The sequence below is a fragment of the Carcharodon carcharias genome, chromosome 11 (genome assembly GCF_017639515.1).
Source record: "Carcharodon carcharias isolate sCarCar2 chromosome 11, sCarCar2.pri, whole genome shotgun sequence".
Lineage (NCBI taxonomy): Eukaryota > Metazoa > Chordata > Chondrichthyes > Lamniformes > Lamnidae > Carcharodon > Carcharodon carcharias.
Genome location: NC_054477.1, coordinates 71,831,426 through 71,855,431, shown reverse-complemented (window position 1 = coordinate 71,855,431; position 24,006 = coordinate 71,831,426). Strand labels below are relative to the sequence as shown.

The following is a 24,006-nucleotide window of genomic DNA, read 5'->3' as shown; positions in this document are numbered from 1 at the left end:
CACACACCAATTATTTTCCAACCAATAGATTGCATTTAAAGTGCAGTCATTCTTGTTCTGTAGACACATGTGGCAGTCAATTTGTGCACTAGGGAGCACAACAGCAAATTATTGTGTGACCAGATAATCTGCTTTTGGGTAGAGGATATCAACTTCCTTTTCTTTGACAGGTGCAGTGGCATATTTTAAGTACAACCTGAGTAGGAAGTTAGTGCCATGGTTTAATATTTTTTCTGAAAGATACCGTGTACCTCAGCCTAAATCATGAGCTCAAGTCATGAAGTGGGGCTGAAACTCACCATCTCTTGACTCAGAGGGCAAGAGTGGGAATAACAGAGTCAAGCTGACACTTGCACATGCTTATTTTGAAGACTTATTATTGTCAGGGTTCTTTGCTTTCTAGTTTATTCTTCTTCCATTTCAAGATAATGCAGCTTATTTTCAGCAGCTTTCAGTTGTTCAGCTGCCAATCAGTCCAAAGTTATATATATTTTGGCTTACATTCGAAGTCTAGATGGGGTTACTTTAAGGTTTACTTCTTACTCTAAGAATGCTACCACAAACTGTTAAATGTAAAAACCATTTTTGTTCATTTGCAGATGTATATACATGTTAGTACTCTACACAAGGTTGCGAGGTTGTACTTCTGCTTCCCACCAGATCTCAGTTACTTAACCATGTGACATTGCATCATACTTAGATCAGTATCAGATGCTCCTGATGTTAACCTTTTACTCTACATCTCCTGCTAAGTCTTTATCCCAACTATATACATCCTCCTACATCTCCCCCCAAAGTCTCAGACTTCACAGGCTTCGTTTCTGTGGTGCCTTGACCAATCTCCCTGATCTGGTCCTGATTTCATTTCAAGGTTGAAGAAGAACTGCACTCTCTTGTCAGTCAACATGAGTGTCTTCAACTTGGGTGGTTGAAGAGTTCCTACTTGCTTCAGGTTTCGTGTCTCCACCCAGATCTAAGTAGGATGTCCAAAGTTCCATTGGTTTCCTTCCCAATGATATCAAGGCTCTTCGATTCCTTCTGATATTTCACTGGTTAATCTCAATTCTATAAGATGTTGTTTGTGGAGCTCATTCTATGACAATGCCTTCTTTCTGTTGATGTCATATCCACACTCTCTCCCCAGGTTGTAGCACTTTCAAGTCTTGTGTTCTGTGCCTAAAGTTGAAATTGCGAGCTTGCCTGTCTCTATATTGCTCCTCATGCTTCCTAACTTTCTCATGATCATCTGAGTAATGTTAGAATGTAGAGTTTGTTGTAGAGCTGGAAGTTGTGTTCACAGTCATCTTCCCATCAATAGTTCTGATGGATAGAACCTGTTTTTTAGTGGTGAAGTTCTGTAGTTAATAAGGGCTAAATTAATATCTTTGTTCATTTTCATCAATTCCTTGATTGTTCAAGCTCCTCTTTCTGCTTCTCCATTCAACTGAGGATATCTAGGCAAACCAGTCACATGTTTGAAACCATTCTCCTGTGCAATGTTGTAGAGCATCTCGTTAGCAAACTGAGAACAGTTGTCTGACACCACAACGTCTGGGATGCCATGTGTCGCGAAGATCCTTTTGTTTGATATAATGGCTACGTCTACCATGGTGTTGTGCAGTCTACTCACTTCAAACCATCTGGAGTAGTGATCAATGATGATGAAAACTTTGTCTTTAAACTCAAATAGATCCATTCTCAGACACTGCCATGGCCTTGAAAGAAAAGTGAAGGGTATCAGCGGTCCACTCTGCTGTTGGCTATTCACTACACACGTAAGACAACTTGTAATTAACTCTTCAATGGAGTGACTGAGTCCTGGCCACCAGGCTGCCTGCTGGGCTCTTGCCCAGCATTTTGCTATTCCCAAGTGACTTTGATGGATTTTCTGGAGAATGTTGAGCTGAAGTGTTTTAGGGATGACTAGTCTGTCGTTAGAAACTAAGAAATGATCAATGATTGTGAGATACTTTCTCTGTTTCAAGTAATGGTGAAGTATTGGGCTGTTAGGAATGTGATCCAGCAATCTATCCCAGTAATGCTCTTTTATTTGGATGCATTAGTCATCCTGCTTGCTTAATCACTTATAATCTCTTTAGGGGTAATGAGCGAAGTATATGCTTCCACTTCCTCAGTGGAATTTAAAACTTCCTGTTTGATTCCTTCTACTGGCATTCTTGAGGGTGCTTCTGCTGTCATCTGGTAAGTCCCTTGAATGTACTCAGTAACTGAATCGTATCTCATAAGTATCAGTCTAAAACATCAAATTCTAGGCAGCATTTTTGCAATTTCCTTTAGGTTAAAAAGAGTAACCAAAAGTTTGTGCTCAGTTTCAATTTTAAACCTTAATCCCACAATGTAATCAGACAACTTCTCACAGGCCCATGTGGCTGCTAATGCTTCTTTCTCAATGATTGCATACCTCTTCTCTGTGCCCCTGAGAGACCTTGCAGTGTATTAAACTGGTTTTCTTTGTCCGGCTATGATTGTGGGCAATCCCAGATCGTAGTACACTAGAATTTCTGGTGCAATTAGGAGATTTTTGACCTTGTCAAAAGTATTTTGCTGGTCCACGTTCCAGCACCACTGTTAACCTTGTCTTAGTAGCTGTCATAACGGCTTACTGATTTGGTAGGAACTTGCCTACTTGGTTGACCATCCTGAGAAACCTTTGTAATTCTGTGATGGTTCTAGGCTGTGGGAACTCTCTAATCATCTTGATTTTGTGTGGGTGGGCAGTAATTCCTGAAGCTTGCACAATGTGCCCTAAGAATTTTATCATAGGCTTTGCAAATTCACATTTGTCGTGCAATTTCAAACCAGCATCACTCAACGTCATTGTTTTTCCCTTGACGAACCTTGTACAAGAATGTCATCCATATTGCATAACACTTCTTCCATGCATTCCAGGGTCTGCAGTGTTGTTCTTTGGGCTATCTCAGTGGCAGAAGCAATTCAGTATGGTAATTTGTGAAGACAATAAAAGTAGTTGACAATTTGGATTCTTTGTCAGGGGAAATTGCCAAAAGCTACTGTTAGCATTCAGTTTTATGAAGAGGGTACTTTTTGCTGATTTGGTGAGATTTTCATCCACTGATGCCATTTGGATCTCATGCTCTATTGACTTGTTTAATTGATTTAAGTCCACACAGATTTCAATTGAACCAATAGGCTTTATACTGTGACCATTCCAGAACACTATTTCACCAGTATGGTTATTGGAGAGATGACCCCCTTGTCATAACATATGCTCAATCTCACTCTTAACTTAGCCCAAGAGTGGGTGAGGGAACTCCCTAATTGTAAGGAGACATGTAGGCTTAGCACCTGCAGTTAGGGTTATGTGATATTCTGTTTTCAGTTTTCTTTAGCCTGAAAGCAGGGATGGAAATTCATTTCTGAATACATCACTGGATTGCTCATCAGCAATTTCATCAACCTCATAAATTATCCTCACTGAAAGCATACTTTTCTGCTCAATAATAATGACACCTGGTTCTGTATAATGTACAGACGTTCAATAATTTCTATATTCTTGTATCTGAATCTCACCAGGTGTTAGCCTATTACCTTCAGGGTAGTCTCTCCTGGTGACCTTGCACTGAATGGGGGATAGCTGTAATGTGATATTTTTAAGTCATGTTACTTCATCAGATAATGCTGAAACACCTGCACCAGTATCCAGCTTGAATTCTGTGGGGTGACCATCAACTTCTAATTCAATACTCCAATAATTATTTTCTGTTTCAGTAACTTCTCCTAGAAGGTTTTTTTTGTCATTTTCCATGGCTCTTCCATTTCTTTGATTTTTTAAAAATTCATTCATGTGATGTGGGCGTTGCTGGCAAGGCCAGCATTTATTGCCCATGAGAAGGTGGTGGTGAGCTGGGTCATGGGTTTGGAAGGTGCTGTCTAAGGAGACTTGGTGAGTTTGTGCAATGCATCTTGTAGATGGTACACACTGCTGCCACTGTGCAAAGGTAGTAGAGGGAGTGAATGTTTGTGGATGGGGTCCCAATCAAGCAGACTGCTGTCCTAGATGGTATCAAGCTTTTTGAGTGTTGCTGGAGCTGCAATTATCCAGGCAAGTGATGAGTATTCCATCATACTCTTGACTTGTGCCTTGTAGATGGTGGACAGGATTTGGGGATTCAGGACATGAGTTACTCGCAGCAGGATTCCCAGCTTCTGACCTGCTTTTGTAGCCACAGGATTTATATGGCTGGTCCAGTTCAGTTTCTGGTCAATGGTAACTTCCAGGGTGTTGATAGTGGGGGATTCAGCAATGGTAATACCATTGAATGTCAAGGGGTGATGGGTAGATTCTCTCTTGTTGGAGATTGTCATTGCCTGACACTTGTGTGGTGATAATGTTACTTGCCACTTGTCAGCCAAAGCCTGGATATTGTCCAGGTCTTGCTGCATTTGGACATGGACTGCTTCAGTACCTGAGGGGTCATGAATGGCGCTGAACATTGTGTAATCATCAACGAACATCCCCACTTCTGACCATATGGTGGAAGGAAGGTCATTGATGAAGCAGCTGAAGGTGGTTGGGCCTAGGACACTATCCTGAAGAACTCCTGCAGTGATTTTCTGGAGCTAAGATGACTGACTTCCAACAACTGCAACCATGTGCCTTTGTGCTAGGTATGACTCTAACCAGTGGAGAGTTGTCCCCAATTCCCATTGACTCCAATTTTGCTAGGGCTCCTTGATGCCACACTCGGTCAAACGCTGCCTTGATGTCAAGGGCAGTCACTCTTACCTCACCTCTGAAGTTCAGCTATTTTGTCCATGTTTGAATCAAGGCTGTGATGAGGTCAGGAGCTAAGTGGGCCTGGTGGAACCCAAACAGAGCATCAGTGAGCAGGCTATTGCCAAGCAAATGTCGCTTCATAGCACCGTTCATGACCCCTTCTATCACTTTACTGATGATTGCCAATAGATTGATGGGGCAGTAATTGGCCATGTTGGATTTGTCCTACTTTTTGTGTACAGGCCAATGTTGTAGCTGTACTGGAACAACTTGGGCTAAGGTTGCAGCTAGTTCTGGAGCATAAATCTTCAGTGCTATACCTGGAATATTGTTAGGGCCCATAGTCTTTGCAGTCTCCAATGCCTTCAGCCATTTCTTGATATCACATAGAGTGAATTGAATTGGCTGGAGACTGTCATCTGTGATGCTGGTAACCTCCGGAAGAGGCCAAGATGGATGATCCACTTGCCACTTCTGGCTGAAGATTGTTGCAAATGCTTCAGCCTTACCTTTTGCACTGATGTCCTGGGCTCCCCCATCATTGAGGATGGGGATGTTTGTGGAGCCTCCTCCTCCAGTGAGTCATTTGATTGTCCACCATCATTCACGACTGGATGTGGCAGGACCGCAGGGCTTAGTCTGATACATTGGTTATGAAATTGCTTAGCTCTGTCTATCACTTGCTGATTAATTTGTTTGGCAAGCAAGTAGCCTTGTGTTGTAGCTTCATTAGGCTGACCCCTCATTTTTAGGTATTAATGGTGCTGATCCTGGCATGGCTTCCTGCACCATTCATTGAACCCAAGTTGATTCCCTGGCTTGGTGGGAATGGTAGAATGGGGAATAGGTCGGGCTATGAGGTTACAGATTGTGGTTTAGTACAATTCTGCTGATGGCCCACAGCGCCTCATGTTTGCCTAGCCTTGAATTGCTAGATCTGTTTGAATTCCATCCCACTTAGTATGGTAGTAGAGCCATACAACATGATGGAGGGTATTCTCAATGTGAATTCAGGACTTTGTCTCCACAAGAACTGTGTGGTGGTCGCTCCTAACGATATTTTCATGGACCATACTGTTATGCATCTGTGACAGGCAGGTTGGTGGGGTTGAGGTCAATAATGTTTTTCTCTCTTGTTGGTTCCCACACCACCTGCGGAGGTTATAGAGTGTGGCGCATGGTAATCAGCAGAAGGTTTCATTGCATATGTTTGACCTGGTGCCATGAGACTTCACAGTGTCCGGAGTCAATGTCAAGGACTCCCAGGGCAACTCCTTCTTGACTGTATACCACTGTGCCGCCACTCTGTTGGGTCTGGGATGGTAATGATAGTGTCTGGGACATTGTAGGGTATAATTCCGTGAATATAACTATGTCAGGCTGTTGCTTGACTAGTCTGTGGGACAGCTTTCCCAATTCTGGCACTAGCCCCCACACAGTAATAAGGAGGACTTTGCAGGGTTGGCAGGGCTGAGTTTGCCATTGTTGGTTCCGGTGCTTAGGTAATGCCGGGTGTTCCATCTGGTATCACTCCTTATTGACTTGTTTTTCGAGGTTTGATATAACTGAGTGGCTTGCTAGGCCATTTTCAGAGGCCAGTTAATTGTGAACCACATTGCTGTATGTTTGTAGTCATAAGTAGGCCAGACCAGATAAGGACAGTAGATTTCCTTCCCATAAGGGCCATTAGTGAACCAGATGGGTTTTTATGACAATGGTTTCATGGTCATCATTAGACTTTTAATTCCAGATTTTTATTGAATTCAAATTTTATCATCTGCTATAGTGAGATTCATCCCAGGTCCCCAGAGCATTACCCAGGATCTCTGGATTAGTAGTCCAGTGACAATACCAGTACACCACCATCTCCCCTTTAAACCACTGCCTCCCCTTTGAATTAACTTGGCCTTGTTATTTTCTTGGTCTTCCTGTGAGTTGCTTGGATCTTGGATTGGCAATTTTAAAATGTCCTAAATTTCCACAGTTGTGGTACTCTGCTGGGCATTCTTCTCGCTTTGCCGGGTTTCCCCACCACACCGAGAGCATTTCAAGATGGTGGGTTTGTGCACTTTTCCATGATGTCACGGGCTTTTGCTTCAATGCACTTTTTCTTTTCTGTCTGATATATTGAATGGTCTCGCTCATCCTTTTCCATCACATTCCCCACAAACAGCCACCCTGTTTTGCTCCCTGAACTTGGTCTATTGCGCTTATTGTACTGCCTTTGTAAGAGATAACTCGTCCCTCATTTGCAAGAAATCTGACAGGGTTTCATCCACAACCTCAACTACTGTACAATCATGTAGTATTTCATCTCTGAAGGTCCCGTAGTTAAAATTTTCTGCTAGCTGGTAGAGGTCATTTATGAATGAATCCATGCATTACCTTGGTTTCTGTTGTCTTTTATTAAATTTGCTCATTCGATAATTAAGTTTTTTTGAATGCTGAAGTACACATGGAATGCCTGGAGGACTTTATTGTAAGAGCTTGAAGCCTCAACGATACCCTTTCTCACTATTACACCATCTGCAATAGCTCCTAGCGCATAGAGTAAAGTACTGACCTGATCCTATTGTTCCTTCTTATCTAACCTGAAGCTGTTCTTTATCTGGAAAATCTCTTCTTCAGTTGCCCCAATGTTGAGTATGTTTTGAGCCTTCAGTGCTTTGGAAAGTTTTTGGGAATGGCAATATAGACTCCATGCTTGTCTTAAGCTCTGCATCTTTTGCTGCTTCCATAGTTAGCCTGTAGATTGTGATCTATACTCACTGCAATCTGGACTCCAGGCCTGTGTGACAGCATGCATCTGCTGCATGCACAATGCTCCATTCTCAGGTGAGTCTTCAATCTTTTCTCTTCCTGTCATTTTTCCAAGAATTTCTAGCACTTTCAGGTCTGCAGTCTTTTGGAGCTTTTCTGGGTCTTCACCCTCTGTCCTCTGCCACCATATTTTGTTTTGCATTCAGGGTCTAAATGTGGTTTCTTTAGGGTTTGCTTGCTACCCTAAGAATGCTACCATAGACTGTTATTCGTAAAAACCACTCTTGTTCATTTACAGATCTATGTACGTCTCAGTCCTCTATATGAGGTTGTATTTACCACCAGATCTCAGTTACTTAACCATGTGACATTGCATCATAGCTACATCAATAGTTACATCAGTATCAGGTGCTCTTGATGTTAACCCTTTACAATGTGCCCTGACCCCATCATCACCATCTTAGAGATTATTTCCAGGCCAATAGTTACTGCCAGTTTTGGACAATTAAAAATGTCGACTTCGTGCAGTATCATTACGCATAAGGAATCAGTATCACTTGTGAACTACTGCATACTGAAAGTAGTAGTACACAATACTGTGAATTTTATATTTTAATATCATCAATCAATACTTGACCTTAAGTGAGGACTTTTGTATGGCCTGAAACTGTTTTCACATAAATAATACTTCTGTATTATTCAAGAAAAAAATAAGTACATGCTTTTATGAAGTGCCTTATTATTTATTCTTTCATGGAAGGTGGGCACCACTGGCTAGGCCGGCATTTATTGCCCATCCCCAACTGCCCTTGAGAAGGTGGTGGTAAAAGCGAATACAGAAACGTTGAACTAACCCACTGCTTTAATGTGATGGGTGAGTTTGCTTTCCTTAATGGGTAGCACAGCTTCTGTGTCTCAATCACAGCACTCCTGAAATTCAGCTCAACTTTTTGCTTGCTTTCCTTTCCCATTCTCTCTCTTTCTTTCTCTCCCTCTCTCCTTTCCCACTCTGTCTGTCTGACTGTCTCTCTCTGCTTTCCCACTCTGTCTTACTCCCAAACCAGCCGAGGCAGCGACTCAACAACCCAATGTCTTGGCAAACTCCCAGTCTGAGTCTGCACCTGGGCCTGGAGCCTAGGCCTCTTCCTCAGTTTGCAGGGGCTGAGCTGCATTTTGAAATCTCCCCAAGGGCTGGATGAAAAAGTGCAATGGGCCAGATCCTGCCCCCGGGTTCTAGGTAGTAGAGGTTGTGGGTTTGGAAGGCGCTGTTGAAGGAGCCTTAATGGATTGCTCAGTGCATTTTGTAGATTGTACACACTGCTCCCACTGTACATTGGGGATGGAGGGAATGAATCTTTGTGGAAGGGGTACCAATCAAGTGGGCTGCTTTGTCCCGTATGGTGTCAAGCTTCTTGAATGTTGCTGGAGCTATATTCCATCACAATCCTCTCTTGTGCCTTGTGGATGGTGGACGGACTTTGGGAAATCAGGAGGTGGGTTACTCCCCACAAAATTGCCAGCCTGCTGACCTGCTCTTGTAGCCACAGTATTTATATGGCTAGTCCAGTTCAGTTTCTGGTCCATGGTAACCCCAAGATGTTGATAGTGGGGGATTCAGCAATGGTAATGCCATTGAACTTCAGGGGGTGATTGTTAGATTTTCTCTTGTTGGAGATGGTCATTGCCTGGCACTTGTGTGGCATGAATGTTACATGCCACTTATCAGCCCAAGCCTGCATGTTGTCTAGGTCTTATGTACATGAACATGGATTGCTTTAGTATCTGAGGAATCGCGAATGAAGCTGAATATTGTGCAATCATCAGCGAATATTCCCACTCCTGACCTTATGATGAAAGAAGGTCATTTATTAAGTAGCTGAAGATAGTTGAGCCCAGGACGCTACCCTGAGGAACTCATGCAGTGATGTCTTGGGACTGAGATGATTGACCTCAAATAACCACATCCATCTTCCTTTACTCTCGGTACAACTCCAACCAGTGAAGCGCTTTCCCCTGATTCCCATTGATTCCAGTTTTGCTCGGGTTCCTTGATATATTCTAAGGATGTCAAAAATAACTTTACGATCAATTATTATTTTTGAATTAGTTATTTTTGTTTCGTAGGCGCTTCAGGAGCAAACTTTTATGTAGAATTAGTTCAGGCTTGTCTTTTGTTTCTCTTTCGTGATACAACATATTAAAAGCAGAAATTATGTGCAAAGAACAGATTCAGGGAAGGCGCTTCCCGATGTGGTTCCAAATTTACAAATCCCCAAGAAGTGCTATTTTGTCTGCATAATTTGACATGTAAACTTCCAGTACCACTTAAAATGAAGCAGTTCCTGCCCAATTTCAAGATGTTTGCATTGTGAATGTTTTAAATGGGAATTAAGGCAGCATGTAGAACCACAATATTTCTATGTTCACAATGTCTGAATGAAGTATGTAAGATATGTTGTTAGCACAGTCCACAAAGGGTTAAGCATTGTTGTTACTTTACATCAGGGTCAGAATAAGGTTATGTTTCACACATAATAACCAGCATGCATCAATTCCCATAATTTGTATGAATCTGTGAATATAATATTTCATATTTTGCTTTTATGAATACCTCTTACGATTTTTCATAGCTTCTTTGTGCTCGATATTGATGCAATATGTGGGTGGGAACTAATTGGAGCTCCAACCTTGTTAATGGCACAATATGTGCAATTACTTTGTTTTCAACAGGTGACAACAGAACTTGACAATGAATGCACCAAAACCTTCAGAGGCACTTCAAGCGCAGCTCCAATGGCAGCTGGTATAATTGCATTGGTCCTTCAGGCTAAGTAAGTATTGTCACACATAAACAGTTCTGAAATTTAAAAATACCATATATAGCATCAGTATATTCAGAAAAGTTTGAGAAAGTTCTGATGCCTGGACTGTAGGCTTAGATTTTCCTGATCATGGAGAAAGAATTGTATTGTTTCAATTTAACACAATGTAGAAGATTTCCTAGTCCGACACATGCAATGTTTTTATTCCTGAGAGCCAAAGTAGGCATTGCCCTTTCAGAACAGAGATGAGGAGAATTTTTTTCTCTGAGGCTTGTGCAACTTTGGAACTCTGCCTCAGAAGGCGGCGCAGATGGGGGGGTCACCGAATATTTTTAAGGTAGAGGTAGATTGATTCCCTTGCCTAACTAGAATCTAAGGTTATCGGGGGTTGGGAGGGGGGTGTGGGTAGATGGGAATGTGGAACTCAAAGCACAAACAGACCAGCCGTGATCTTATTGAATGGTGGCACAGGCTCGAGGGGCTGAATCTTCTGTTTGCAATGTTCTTATGTTGTAATGTATAACCAACAAAAGCTTTTATTTATATAGTAACTTTCATGATCTCAGGGCTTTCCAAAGTGCAATGTTTGAAGTGTAGTCACTGTTGTAATGTAGAAAATGTGATAACCAATTTGTGTCCAGCAATGTCCCACAAACTGCAATGTGATGATCACAGATAACAAATCATCTATTTTATTGATGTTTGTTGTAAGTAAATATTAGCCAGAATAACAGGGACAACTCCTTTTATGTTTCAGGTTATCAGGTTCGCTTTGTCCAGCGAATGTAAGCTGTGCCCTTGATATTAAAACATTAGTTGGTGCTTGAAACAATATAGGCAAAGAGACAGATTCACAGAACAAACACTGGTGGTTTATTGAAACTAAGAATAGAGCAGTAAAGCAGCGTGTTCTTCTTCAATCACCTCCAGCTCTAGACTTACAGTTACCAAAGTAGCCCGCACTATATAGTGATTGGATGATACAGTCACATGATCAGTCAACTACATTTTCTTAAAGGTATATAGCACTCCACTTTACCACATCCCTCCCCATTTACTTGAAAGTACAATTGACAAGTTTCACAACATCACAACTATTTACATGAATAACTATTTACAAGTCAAGTTTCTCAGGAGGCTTCCTCGGACATGTTGAGTGTTGTAGCTCAACAGCCTTGGCTTGTTTTTCCGAAACCCACCTCCTCAGGGGTCAACTGTCCACCAGGAGCTTCGATGGAAGCAGCCAGGTTTGTGTCTACGACTCTCTCGGGTCCAACAGGCCCCACCGGTACTTCCAAATCATGTGAGGTTTCCACATGCGGTGCAGACTCAAGTGCAAATAATGATGGCATTCCTTCTTGTGGGACTATCTCTCTTCTCTGGAGATGATCCACGTGTTGTTTAATTATTCAGCCATTTAACGATACTTTATAGGAGAGAGGTCCTGTCACGGCACTCACTTCGCCTAATAGCCAATTGGGCTCATCTCCAAAGTTCTTCACTAGAACTGTGTCTCCCACCATGAAATTTCTTTCATGATTATGGCCATCACGTCTGGTCTTCTGGGCTTCTTGGCTTCTCTCCACCCTCCCCTCTAAATTCGGCCTGATAAGAGTTAAACGGGTATCGAGACGTCTCTTCATTAGCAAATTCAGCAGGGTCAATAGCGGTGGTCACGTGTGGTGTCATCCGGTATGTGAACAGGAACCGTGACAATCTGGTGCTGATGGAATTCCCATCCAGCTTTTTCATCCCATACTTAAAAGTTTGGACCACCCGCTCAGCCAAACCATTACCAGGGGTGGAAGGCAAGTTATTCTGTTGAGGGTTGTAAACTTGTGGAACACCCCGCTGGGAAATGCAGACCCGTTATCTGACATGAGCACCACCAATAACCCGTGCACTGCAAAACCCTGTCGCAAATGGTCTATGGTGGCAGCAGATGTGGGTGACCCGATTTCGTAGATATCCATCCACTTGGAGTGGGCGTCAATTTGCAAAAGGAACATCATTCCCAAGAAGGGCCCCATGTAGTCGACATGGCTGCCCTGGCTATTTCCAGGGATGCAATGGAGCAAAGGGTGGGGGTAGCTTTTGTACCATCTGGCACTGAAGACAGGTTTTGACTAGGGTTTCGATGTCCGCGTCCATCCTGGCCACCACAAGTAGCTGCACACGAGCATCTTCATCCTACTAATGCCAGGGTGAATGCTATGTAATTCGGCCAGTAATGACCTTTGCCCTTTCGGGGGCACGATAATCATTGCTCCCCAGGGCAATATGCTGTCCTGGCATTTGAGCTCATATCTGCAATTGAAATAAGGCTTCCAGTCATCAGGCTTTGGCTGTCCCGATCATCCATTCAAGACTTGCTCCGGGACATGAGATAAAAGTGGATCTCGGCTTGTATGCTCACGGATTTGTTTGGGACAGGGGAGGAATCCCAAAAAATTAGTACTAAGACAAGTTCCTGGTGAACTGGAACCTTCACATTGTTATCTGGCAGGGGGAGGCGGCTCAGTGCATCAGCATGTGTGATCTGGCTTCCCAATCAATGAATAAAAGTGTATTCGTAAGCAGCCAATATCAGTGCCCACCTCTGGATGCAAGCAGATTATCCATACTGAAGTGTTGGATTATCTCCAGATAATCCCAGCAGAGGCTTGTGGTCAGATATAATGTGAAAATGGCGACCATGGAGGCATTGATGGAATTTCCGAACACCAAACCCAACAGACAAACCCTCCTTCTTAATTTGAGATATCATCGCTCTGCAGCACTGAGTGTGCAAGATGTATAACGAATGGGTCATTCAGAGCCATTCGCCATCCGATGTGAAAGTACAGCCCTGACTCCATAAGAAGATGCAACGCAAATTAAAATCAATTTTTACTTTGGGTCAAAGTGGACCAGTAGGGCTAATGATCTTGACAACTGCTTTACCTTCAGAAATGTCTCCTGGCGTGGAGCTTGCCAAATCCATTTATGGTTTTTCTTATAAGCATTGCATATAACGGAGCCAGTACAGTTGATAGGTTTGGGAGAAATTGCCCATAGTAGTTTATCATGCTTAAGAAGGCCTTTAGTTCTGTAGTGTTTCTCGGTGTAGGTGTCTAGCGGATAGCCTTGACCTCTCCTTCCACGGGATGCAGGCCCTGTGCGCCGACCTTATGGCCCGAGAAAACTACCTCTTTGGCTTGGAAAATACATTTCTCTTAAATAAAGCGTACAACCATTTGTGGGAAGCTTTTCAGCACCTCCTCCAAATTAGCTAAGTGTTCTTCGTCAGTTAGTCCAGTGACTAAGACATCATCCAGATAAACGACGACATGGGGCGGTCCCTGAAGTAGATTTTCCATGGTACATTGGAAAATAGCATACATCGATGAGACCCCAAAAGGTAGTCGAGGATATTGATACAATACCCAATGTGTATGGTCACGAGTTCCCTAGAACCTTCTTCCAACGCTGCCTGCTGGTTGGCATGGCTCACATCGAGTTTTGAACACATGCTGCCCCCTGCCAATTTTGAATATAATCCACCAATCTTTGTTATTGGGTGTCTATCAAGTTTGGCCACCCTGTTTACAGTTAACTTATAGCCACTGCATAAGCGAACAGTTCAGTCTGGGTAGTATAAGTGCTGTCCACTTGGAAAATTGCACTGACTGTAAGATATCCAACTTTTCCAGCCTGTTTATCTCGGTCTCAACCTTGTCCTATAGAGCATAAGGCTCTGGTCTGGCTCTGATAAATCTGAGGATTGCGTTCGATTCTACGTGGATTTTGGCTTGTAGTCCATGAATCCTTCCTAGTTCATCACTGAAAATGGAAAGGTATTTTTGTAATAATTCCTGTAAGTTTCTGGTTCTGTTTGAAATATCTTGGCCCATCTCAATTTAATCTTTTTGAGCCAGTTAAACTGGGGTCCACCCCAACTACTACTACAAGGGGTAAATTTGCAGATTGATCCCCATGCTGCTCCAGGAATTGACATATCCCTTCCTCTCTTATTTCTTTGCCCATGTATGTTTTTAATTTAGTGTCCGATTGTTCCAAACTTAAAGGATGGACTCCTTTATTCATGTATCTGAACATATGTTCTCCCATGACAGACATTGATGCCCCAATATCGACCTCCATCTTGATGGGTTGCTCATTGACGCTAATGTCTACCTGGATAGACCCAGTTCCACCCACTTCCAGGTTGTATAATGAATAGATCTCAGATTCTGCTTCCTCTGGTTCTTCAATGATACAGGTTTCGCAATTTCTACCTTTGTTTTTAAAATGCTGCCTCTGCCTATCTTTACAGTGCCACATTATGTGACCATTGTGGCAGCACAAAAAGCATTCAATATTTCTGAACTGTCGATTGCCTGCAGGCTGCCTGGATGCATTTCTCTCATTAATGTTATGGCTTTTCACTGTTGTTTTTCAATGGCCTGTACATAGTGGGGGTTTCCTGCCTTTCTGAGGAGTCCGACGTTTTTGCGCCTTTTGTAACTGGTCTTTCCCGCCCTACATGATGGACGGCGCCATTTTGTGTATCTTTTATTGCCTCCGGGTCTCTAACAGCGCTCTCCATGGCTGTTGCCAATTCTAATGCCTTACTGAAGTCTAGATTAGTTTCAGATAGCAATCACTTTTGAATAGCATCGTTCCCGATTCCGCATATCAATCAGTCTCTCAACATGTCATTAATTGAAATTCCAAACTCACAATATTCCGTTAATTCCTTTAAAGCAGCTGCATAGCCAGTGATTGTCTCTCCTGGAAGCCTATTCCTCAAATTGAATTTAAAATGCTGCATAGTGACTGAGGGCTTTGGCTTCAAGTGGTTTTTGACAATATTTGCTAACTCGCTGAAAGTCTTTGTATCGGGGATGTCAGCTGACGTGAGGCTGCAGATCAGCCCATATGTTTTGCTCCCGCATGTGGACAAAAGAATTGCCCTCTTCTTGTCCTCCCCTGCAATGTCATTAGGAATAAAGACGAATGCTAGGCATTCGATGTAATGAGACCAGTCATCAGAAACAGGGTCGAATGGTTCAAGATGCCCAAACTGTGACATATTCGATGATTAAGGAGACTGCGCTTTCAAACAGCTTCAAGGTAGTGATGGAGTAACGTAGCTGGCTCACTGCAGCTTTCTTGATTGCCGTCAATTGTTCTCGTTTATCCTCCTCACCAGTTTTATGTTTTTGGTTAGCAGTTTCACTTTGTCCAGCGAATGCGAGCTGCATCTTTGATAATAACACATTAGTTGATGCTTGGAACAATATAGGCAGAGAGACTGATTAACTGAACAAACAACGGCAGTTTATTGGAACTAAGAACAGAGCACTAACACCATGTGTGCTTCTTCAATCACCTCCAGCTGTAGAGTTATGGTTACCAAAGTAGCCCACGCTGTGTAGCAATTGGTCAATACAGTCACGTGGTCAGTTAACTACATTTTCTTATAGTTACATAGCACTCCACTTTACCACAACTCCTCTGCTCTTCTTCAAATCATGTCAGTGGATATTTTTGTTTACCTGAGAGTAGGTAAATGACAGCCCATACAGTGCCTTGTCTTTGACACCAACATTGATCACAGCCAAAATGGATGTCCAGAATTGCTAGAATCTATCATCACAACCTTGACCAATAACAATTTCAGTGTCTGTATTTTTGATTCTCAATTTTTCTGCTGCAGTGCATTATTCATGGTTTTATTTTATATCCTTTTGGCACTGTTGGCTAGGAGTCTGTGTGGCATGGGTTTTGCTAATAGCATTTCCTAGGAGGGGAAAATTTAAGCCAACTGTGTTGTCCCAATGGGAGAGCATGTGTGTTTCCTACTTGAAAGAAGAGGTACACAGAAGCAAAGGAAATATGCTAGAAGTTGCAATTGTGCCAAGGATGTTCTTACCATAGATATTGTTACCCTCCAATCATAGCTACCAACAAAAGAACACTTTTCTGATTTGCCTGAGGAATTGTGTCACTGGAGATTGTGCTTCACTTGAGAAATTGTGACTGAGTTGTGCCATATGTTGCAAATCGACCTTCAGTCAAACTCCAATACAGATATGGAGCTAATAGTCTGTTATTTGAGGCAGAAAGCAGGATGAAAAGTTGGCTTCTAGGTCACCAAGACTACACAATGGAGCTATGGATACCAACAATTCTTAAACAACTAAACACCAATGAGTCACAATTATGCTGAGGTGCACACTGCCACAAGAATTATAATCAAATACACTATAGGAACAGTGCTTCAGATACTTAGACAAGTCAGGGATGGGAGTACGCTTATGGTGCTCAGCAAAGGTCCCCTAGAACGTCATTATGCTCTGCATGACTTTGCCACATAACAACACATAGGCTTAGAGTAGGTGAAGGAAGAGAACAACTAATCCACATCCAGAATTAATCAGAAGAAAGAGAAGATCTGTCTCAATGCATCTTTACACTTTACCAGAGTCGTACACTGGACTCTCATAAATAAGATCTTCTCATGAGCATGTCATCCACACAACAATCATCCCAATTATTTCACCACTCCAAAATAAATCCTCACTTACACTGTCAAATTGCTGCATCTAAAGTATGGATCCAACTATGAGTCCTGTTCCTTCCCTCTGCTGAATGATTAGCCACCACCATACAAAGGATACTGTTTAGGCTCAGCTGAATTGACATGTGATTAAACACTAAAAGTGAATCCATATATCTAGAGTTTAGCATTCTGCCATTTCCCATTTGGCTACTCTGTATGATTTGAGTATTCTGGGCACTGTGCTGCTACTTCTAGCTGTTCCCTGGTGTAGCAGCAGCGAGTAAAGTGGCTGAATGCTGGTTGTGTGTCAGTGGGAGCATCTTGGGAGTAAAATGACTCTGCCCTGTCTGCAGAATCATGGAATTGTTACAACGCAGAAGTAGGCCATTTGGCCCGTTGTATCTGTACCTGCTCTCAGAATGAACAATTCACAGAATGGCATTTCCAGCTGCAGGGAATGCCAAGTCCTGCAAACAGAGAAGAGTTGAGAATTTGAAAGGTGAACCATGATCAAGTACCATCCTGAAGAACATATTGGATATAATCACATATATATGTATCATGCAGTGACATTCGGATGGACTGATTTTTGGGGACAAGAATAATATATGAATCATAGATTTAATATTTTGGTGCAAAGTGTGCCCTGCTGGAGAATTGCCAAGGCCAGACTTTTCGTCCCATGGGCAGGTGTGCGCCCGACCCGAATGGGCAGGTGTCCTGATGTCATCGTGCACTCGCGCGATATTTCACTTGGCAGGTGTGTGCAAAAGCAGAAGAGCGATTGCCGACAATGAAGTGGGCAATCAAGCCCATTAATGGCCCTAGTGTCAGCATTCGTGCCCCGTCCAACTTTATGGTTGGCAGATGGGCCAATCAGCCAGGTGGACATTACATTTTTGATGAAATCTCATCCAAGGGCGGGATAAAATCTTCTTTAGGATTTAAAATAAAAAGAAATACCTGGGGACTGTTTGTCTTATGAGGTCTGCTTTCAGGCACTTGCTGGCACTGCGAAGACAATTTTTGCAGCATTTTTGTGCTTTCTTATTTGGAAGTCTGCAGCTCCCTGAGGCAGCTGTCTGCCTTCAGGAAGCTCTCTCGAAGCGCTGACCTGCATCCGCAGTGATGTCGGCACCCGCCCTCTTCCCATCTCCAACGGCAGTGCTGAGCCTTCCTCTGACCACAATCTTATGCTGGCTGGCCAATTAGCAGCCAGCTGGTGTAAAATCGCAGCTGGGGGCCAACTGCAGGCAGAAGCACATCCCACGTTCACTTGCGGGCCCATTGATCACGCACGCCTGGCGAGTGCAAAATTCAGGCCCAAGTGTAGTATGTATTCAAAGAACTGTATGATAATGTGGGGAGGAGCAGGCATATTGAACCGTGCATATTTTGCATAGGTACTTTATATAAGGAACCTTTGGATATTTAGAATAGAAAATGAAAGACACTTGAAAGACACTGGCCTGAATTTTCAGCTCGGCGGGCAGGCATGATTGGTGGGCCCAAGAATGGTCAGGAAACGACCGATGACCACAATCGGCCCCCGACCGCGATTTCACACTGGCCGGCCAATTAATGGCGAGCCAGTGTGAAAAGCACACTGAAAAGTGGGGGCGGGAGGAGGGCAGGCAATGATGTTTCCGTGGGCAAGCGCTGAGAGAAAGCTCCCTGAAGGCAGAGAGCGGCCTCAGGGCACTGCAGGCCCAAAAACCATGGAGTAAAGTTTTGAAAATCAGGAAAAAAATGTCCAAGCATCACAATCAGGCACCTGAACCTATAGATGATAAAAATGGTGTCCATAGATTTTATTTCATAACGGAAACCACATCCCACCCGTGGATGAGGTTTCATGAAAAATGCAAAGTTCGCCTGGCCGATTCACCCACCCGCCAACCGTAAGGTTGGACGGGCACAAAAGATTGGAGACAGTTGCACCGTTTATGGGCTTATTTGCCCTCTTGTCAGCAGCCATGCTTCCGACTTTTGCGCGTGCCCGCCAAGTGAAATATTGCGGGATGATATTGGGACTCTTGCCCGACATCTTCTCACAAGATTTAATGCCCGATTGGGTCGGGTGCCTGCCTGCCCTTCTGCAGGACATAAAATTCTGCCCAGTGCATAATTGAAGTATTGTATAAGCCTTTAATTTTGGCAACAAGAGTAAGTTTGTTTTGTAAATACAGCTGATTAGAAAATAGATATAAAAAGAGAAAATGATTGGAATACACAATGGCCAGAATCTTATTGAGGCATTAGGGGTCTCACCTTTACCTGAAGGGCTGATGAGATTCCCACGTTGCCTCTTTTCAGGAAGGCCCAGCAAACCACATGCCAGTGGCAAGGCCAGTGATGGGCCTTTCCTGGAATCAAAACACCGAGGACTGAAGTTTTGCCTACCAAGAGCTTCTGGCTAATCGGAGGCCAACAGCTCTTGTGCTCAGCAGCGCCACTGGGGAGGCTACTGCCAGGAGGACAGGCACTGGAGTTGCGGGATAGCGGACCGCGCCAGACCACAGCTAAGTAATGTGGGGTTGGAGGCGGTGGGTCGTGGGGTGGTGTTGCAGGGAGAGGTGTGCAGGGAGTCAACAGCAAAGACAAGGAGATGGCTTTCAGTGGCCCCCCTCTGTTTCCAATATCCAGTCCCTCGATCAGGCACTGATCTTTGACCGAGAGATTCCCACCCCCGCCTCCACTGGAGGTGACAGGCTGGCTGCACAGTTTTACCTGTCATGCATGCCGCATGGTGAGGGGCCCATCTGCCACTGGGTTAATATGATGAGGCCTTTAAGTGGTCATTAATTGGCCACTCAAGGGCCTCAATTGGCTGGGGGGCAGAAAGGTTGACCATGGACCTTCCCACCAGAACTTAATTCTGGTAGAGGCGAGGAGGCGACAGGGTTGCAGTACACCATCATCCCACCTATGTAAATGTCCTTTCCACCTCCAAGCTCGCCACCAGTGAGAGCACAAGACTCTGGCCAGTAAGTCAGCTACATTCTGAGAGAGGAATGACAATTATAGGGCTGAATTTTAGTTCCAGGTCTAGATTCCAACACTGGAATTCTGGGTCGAGAATCTGCAAGTGACTGTGGTGGGACCTTGGAGGAGATTTTTCAGGAGGCAGCAATTTAGAAGTTGATTCCTGGAGCTCCATCCAATTAAGGATGGTGGGAGGGCTGTGTAGCCAGGAGGGCCAATGAGAGTGCACGAGGCTCTGGGTGGGTGGCATTGCTACATGGGGAGGCATAAGCTGCGCTAGTGGGTGGGGGAACAAGAGGGCTCCTCAACATTGCAGTATCCTCTGAAGACTTGTAAATGGTGCAAAATAAACAATTAAGGCCTGCTCAGTGTGATGTCTGCACAGAAGTGCTATGCACTCCCTGTGCGGGCGGAGGAGAAATCCAAAAATCGAGAGTGTGCTCTTTTACCCGATGTCACTGCCTGTCGGCGAGCAGGCCCCGCCCCCGCTTGCCAACGTGTAAAATCCTGCCCTAAGGGTTTTTATCTGACATAGAAGGTGACACTAAACATGCAAGCATGGAAACCTATTTTTGGTCAGAATCACTGTAAGCCTTTGTTGCCTCCAAAAGAACAGATAGGGTATGAGCAGCCATGACCACATCTTCAAGATAAGAGTGTGGTCGTAGCAACAGAATTGGTTCAAGAACATTGAAGCTCCAACTCTGAGATTTAGGACTATAAAACAGTTGTATGCCAGTCCAGTTTGGAGGGAATATGGACTGACGTAATAGTTTGAATATAATCCTCAGCATCTCAAGATGCGGCAACATAAGGACAGTCTTGAAAGTACTCTGACTGAGGCTACCTCGCAAAACAGCTCTCAGAAGAGGTATTCCAAATTTTGGAGAGACAAGTTAATCATTTAAAAGGAAGGCTTTGCAGGTATTAGGAATTTAGTTCAAGTTCCACCAGGTGGATAACTGAGCAGCTGCATAATATTATTGTCAACGCATGGAACATTAGGTTCAAGGGGAAGCAATTGGACCACATTGCATCCATTTTACAGCAGTAAAACGAGTGAGCAGTAAGATCCAATTTCAGGGACCAACATCCAACCAAGAACGCATGAAAAAATTCCATCTGATGTTTGCTTTGGACCATGTTCAGACATCTGGTGCAGTTGCCTGAAACAGGCATTGGATCCCTTGCATATGCTAAAGAGGGACTGAATGCCTGTTTTAGGACCCCTCTGGGAAATTGGGCTGGCCTGCTTTGGGCTCATATTTTCCAAACATGTATGTGGTCTATCTAGTGGCTGACAAAGAAAGGGTAATTTTAGATATTGTTTTTAAATTGATATGAAAATTAGAGTAGGTGTACTGACGTTGCTGCTATGCTCCTATTGTGCTGTCCTCCATCTCCCCATCTCCCCAGGGCTTACTTAGGGCTGCTGCCAGCACAGGAGGCAGCCAGAAATTCAATTCTTCAATTGGGCGAACAGTCACAACAGGTGCTGCTCACCGCCATTATTAAGATGAGGCCTGAAGACCAATTTCAAGTGATCCTCTAGCGTTTGCCCTCAGGAGCAGGGTTTTGTGCTTGGATACTGGTCAAAATGTTGATGGTTTTTCATGGCGATTATTTTATGTTTTAATGTTTTATGGTAATCCACAAGATGCAACTAGCCAAGGTTCCTTCAACAGCACCTTCCAAACCCACAACCTCTACCACCTGGAAGAACAAGGGCAGAGGATGTATGGGAACACCACCTACAAGTTCCCCACCAAGTCTCACACAATCCTAACTTGGAAATATGCTGCTGTTCCATTATTGTCACTGGCTCAAAATCTGGAACTCCCTCCCTAACAGCATTGCGGGTATACCCACACCAGATGAACTTCAGTGGTTCAAGAAGATAGCTCACCACCACCTTCTCGAGGGCAGTTAGGGCTGGGCAATGAATTCCAGCTTTACCAGCAATGATTACATCCTAAGAATGAATAAAAAACATCTAACACTGATGGCAGATAGTTTTAGTAGGATATTTTCACAACTTCTTGTGGTGATATTCAGCCCTCAATGATGATGAGTCAAGGCATTTATTTGTGAGGCACAAAAATGAATCTGCTGCCTTTATCTTCCCGCACTTAAAATTACACACCCTGTTTGGATGTGAATCTTTCCAACCATCATACAACGTCCATGAGGGCATCAAATAGGTCACAGTTAGGAACTAGTAGGCACTGAGTGAAAAGAAGTACAAGGGTTTCACGGGGTAAAACAACAAAATATGTGCAATCGGAATTTGCATACTTTGACATTTTGGAAGGTAAATGTTTTTGCACTTAATTTTCTGCATTTGTTTCACTAATTAGTGTTGTCTTCGTGAAATGAAAGTTTGGACAGAATGAAAATTAGGTGTTCGTAATTTGGTTCACAGTCATTTGGTGTAATTATGCATTGATGTAAGTACAGATGTTACTAGAGTGTAATCGGTGACTTGATATCAGTCAAATTAAGTGAAACAGGAAATGTGGTTGACTGAGGTCAGGTAGGCAGGAATGCATCAGCAGATCCTGCAAAAATAACCTAGGCCTTTGCCACCCCGTACCTACCCTTCCACTTCCTTCTATTTTAAATTGCTGGTGAATGAGACAATCTGGAACTAGTAGACTCCAATCTGGCGAGCTGCATTGATAGGCAGGTGGATGATCCTATAAAAATGAGGTGAGAGCCTTAAAATCATGCCTATTTCAAATCTGTTTGCAGATAACCAGCTGATGCACTCTATTATTAATTTACTCAAAAGTCAAAATCAATCCTTTAGAACAGAAGGTTTTCAAGTGGTGAACAGCCAAACAAACTGCTCCCCTGTGTACATTGTACAAAACACCCCATATAGTGTCATAGGCACAATTCTTGACCCCAGCCAAGACAGATGCAGAGGCAGACAGGGCATAAAAATACCTGGTGTGCTAGTTTCCTGCCACCACTCCTATTGCCAGCTACTTTAGAGGAGGCAGGATCAGAACTAAAGGGCTAGCCACCACCACCCAGTGGGTAGTCAATTAGATTTGTGATTAAGTTCAGTTAAAGGAGGCCGATTAAATTTTCCAGTTGACCTTCAGTTTCCCACTCCAGTGGGAGCCAGTTTAGGTGCCTGGAGATGGGCACCCAGTCGCAGGCCTGGAGGCCTATAGAGACCCTTTCTGCCTACCTGGTTGCAAAAGCAGTCACGCTTTTCCCTGTAGCGGCACCACACCCGACACCACCCGCACGCCCCACCCCCTACCCACCACACCCCTGACAACTGCCCCCCGCCAACACCCCTACCCACCCCCACCCTGCAACCCCTCACCACACCACAGTGGTGGCCTGGCTGCAAGAACCATTTTTAAATTAAAGTTTTAAAAAGGTTGGTGAGAGGTGCCTCCATCATGAAGCAACCATAGCCTGCTGCCTCTCTCAAGCTAAAAGAACTCTCATTGGCCCTCCAACTTTGGGATCTCAACCACCATCCTTAACTGGACAGGGAACTTGTCTCCATGCCAATTAGGGGGCATTGCTGTGAAAATTCCAATGAGTAAGTGTTTTCCCCCATGGGCAGGTTCAGGATCTGGAAACAGTCCCGATTTCTGTTTCCCAACCCCATCAGGAAAACTCAGCCCATATGTGAGGGGAGATTTTCTCGAGGTGTAGAAGGTTATGACAGGTTTAGGTAAGATAGAAAAAGAAAAGCTGATCCCATGAGCTGCTGGTTAGGACCAGAGGACACAAATTTCAGGTATTGGGGCAAGAGAAGCAGGGAGAATGTGAGGAAGAACCTTTTCATGCAGCAAGTGGTAATGATGTGGAACTCGCTGCTCAGGAGGATGGTGGAAGCAGAGACAATCAGTGATTTGAAAAGTAAACTGGATGAGCACTGATGCGGGGCTACCGCGAAAGAGCAAGGGAATGGCACTGACTGGATTGCTCAACAGAGAGTCAGCATGGACTTGATGGGCTAATTGGCCTCGTTCTGCACCTTTATGACTCTATCTCCTTTGCTCCAAAGAGAGGAACCCCAATTTCTGCAACCTAACTGGAGCTAATATCCCTTGGGCATAATTTTATCTGTGATGTACTACTTCTGTTTTACTTTTTGCTGGTTC

General features: G+C 43.8%; 1 protein-coding gene across 3 annotated transcripts in view; it reads left to right on the top strand.

Annotated features, from left to right (window-relative positions):
• LOC121284474 (PC3-like endoprotease variant B) overlaps nucleotides 1-24,006 on the top strand; it is an 893,918-nt gene that overhangs the window by 572,122 nt on the left and 297,790 nt on the right. For all 3 annotated transcript variants that reach the window (XM_041199978.1, XM_041199979.1, XM_041199980.1), the window contains exon 12: nucleotides 10,250-10,350. In XM_041199978.1, the coding sequence (XP_041055912.1) occupies nucleotides 10,250-10,350 (101 nt within the window). The remainder of the gene's footprint in view (nucleotides 1-10,249; nucleotides 10,351-24,006) is intronic.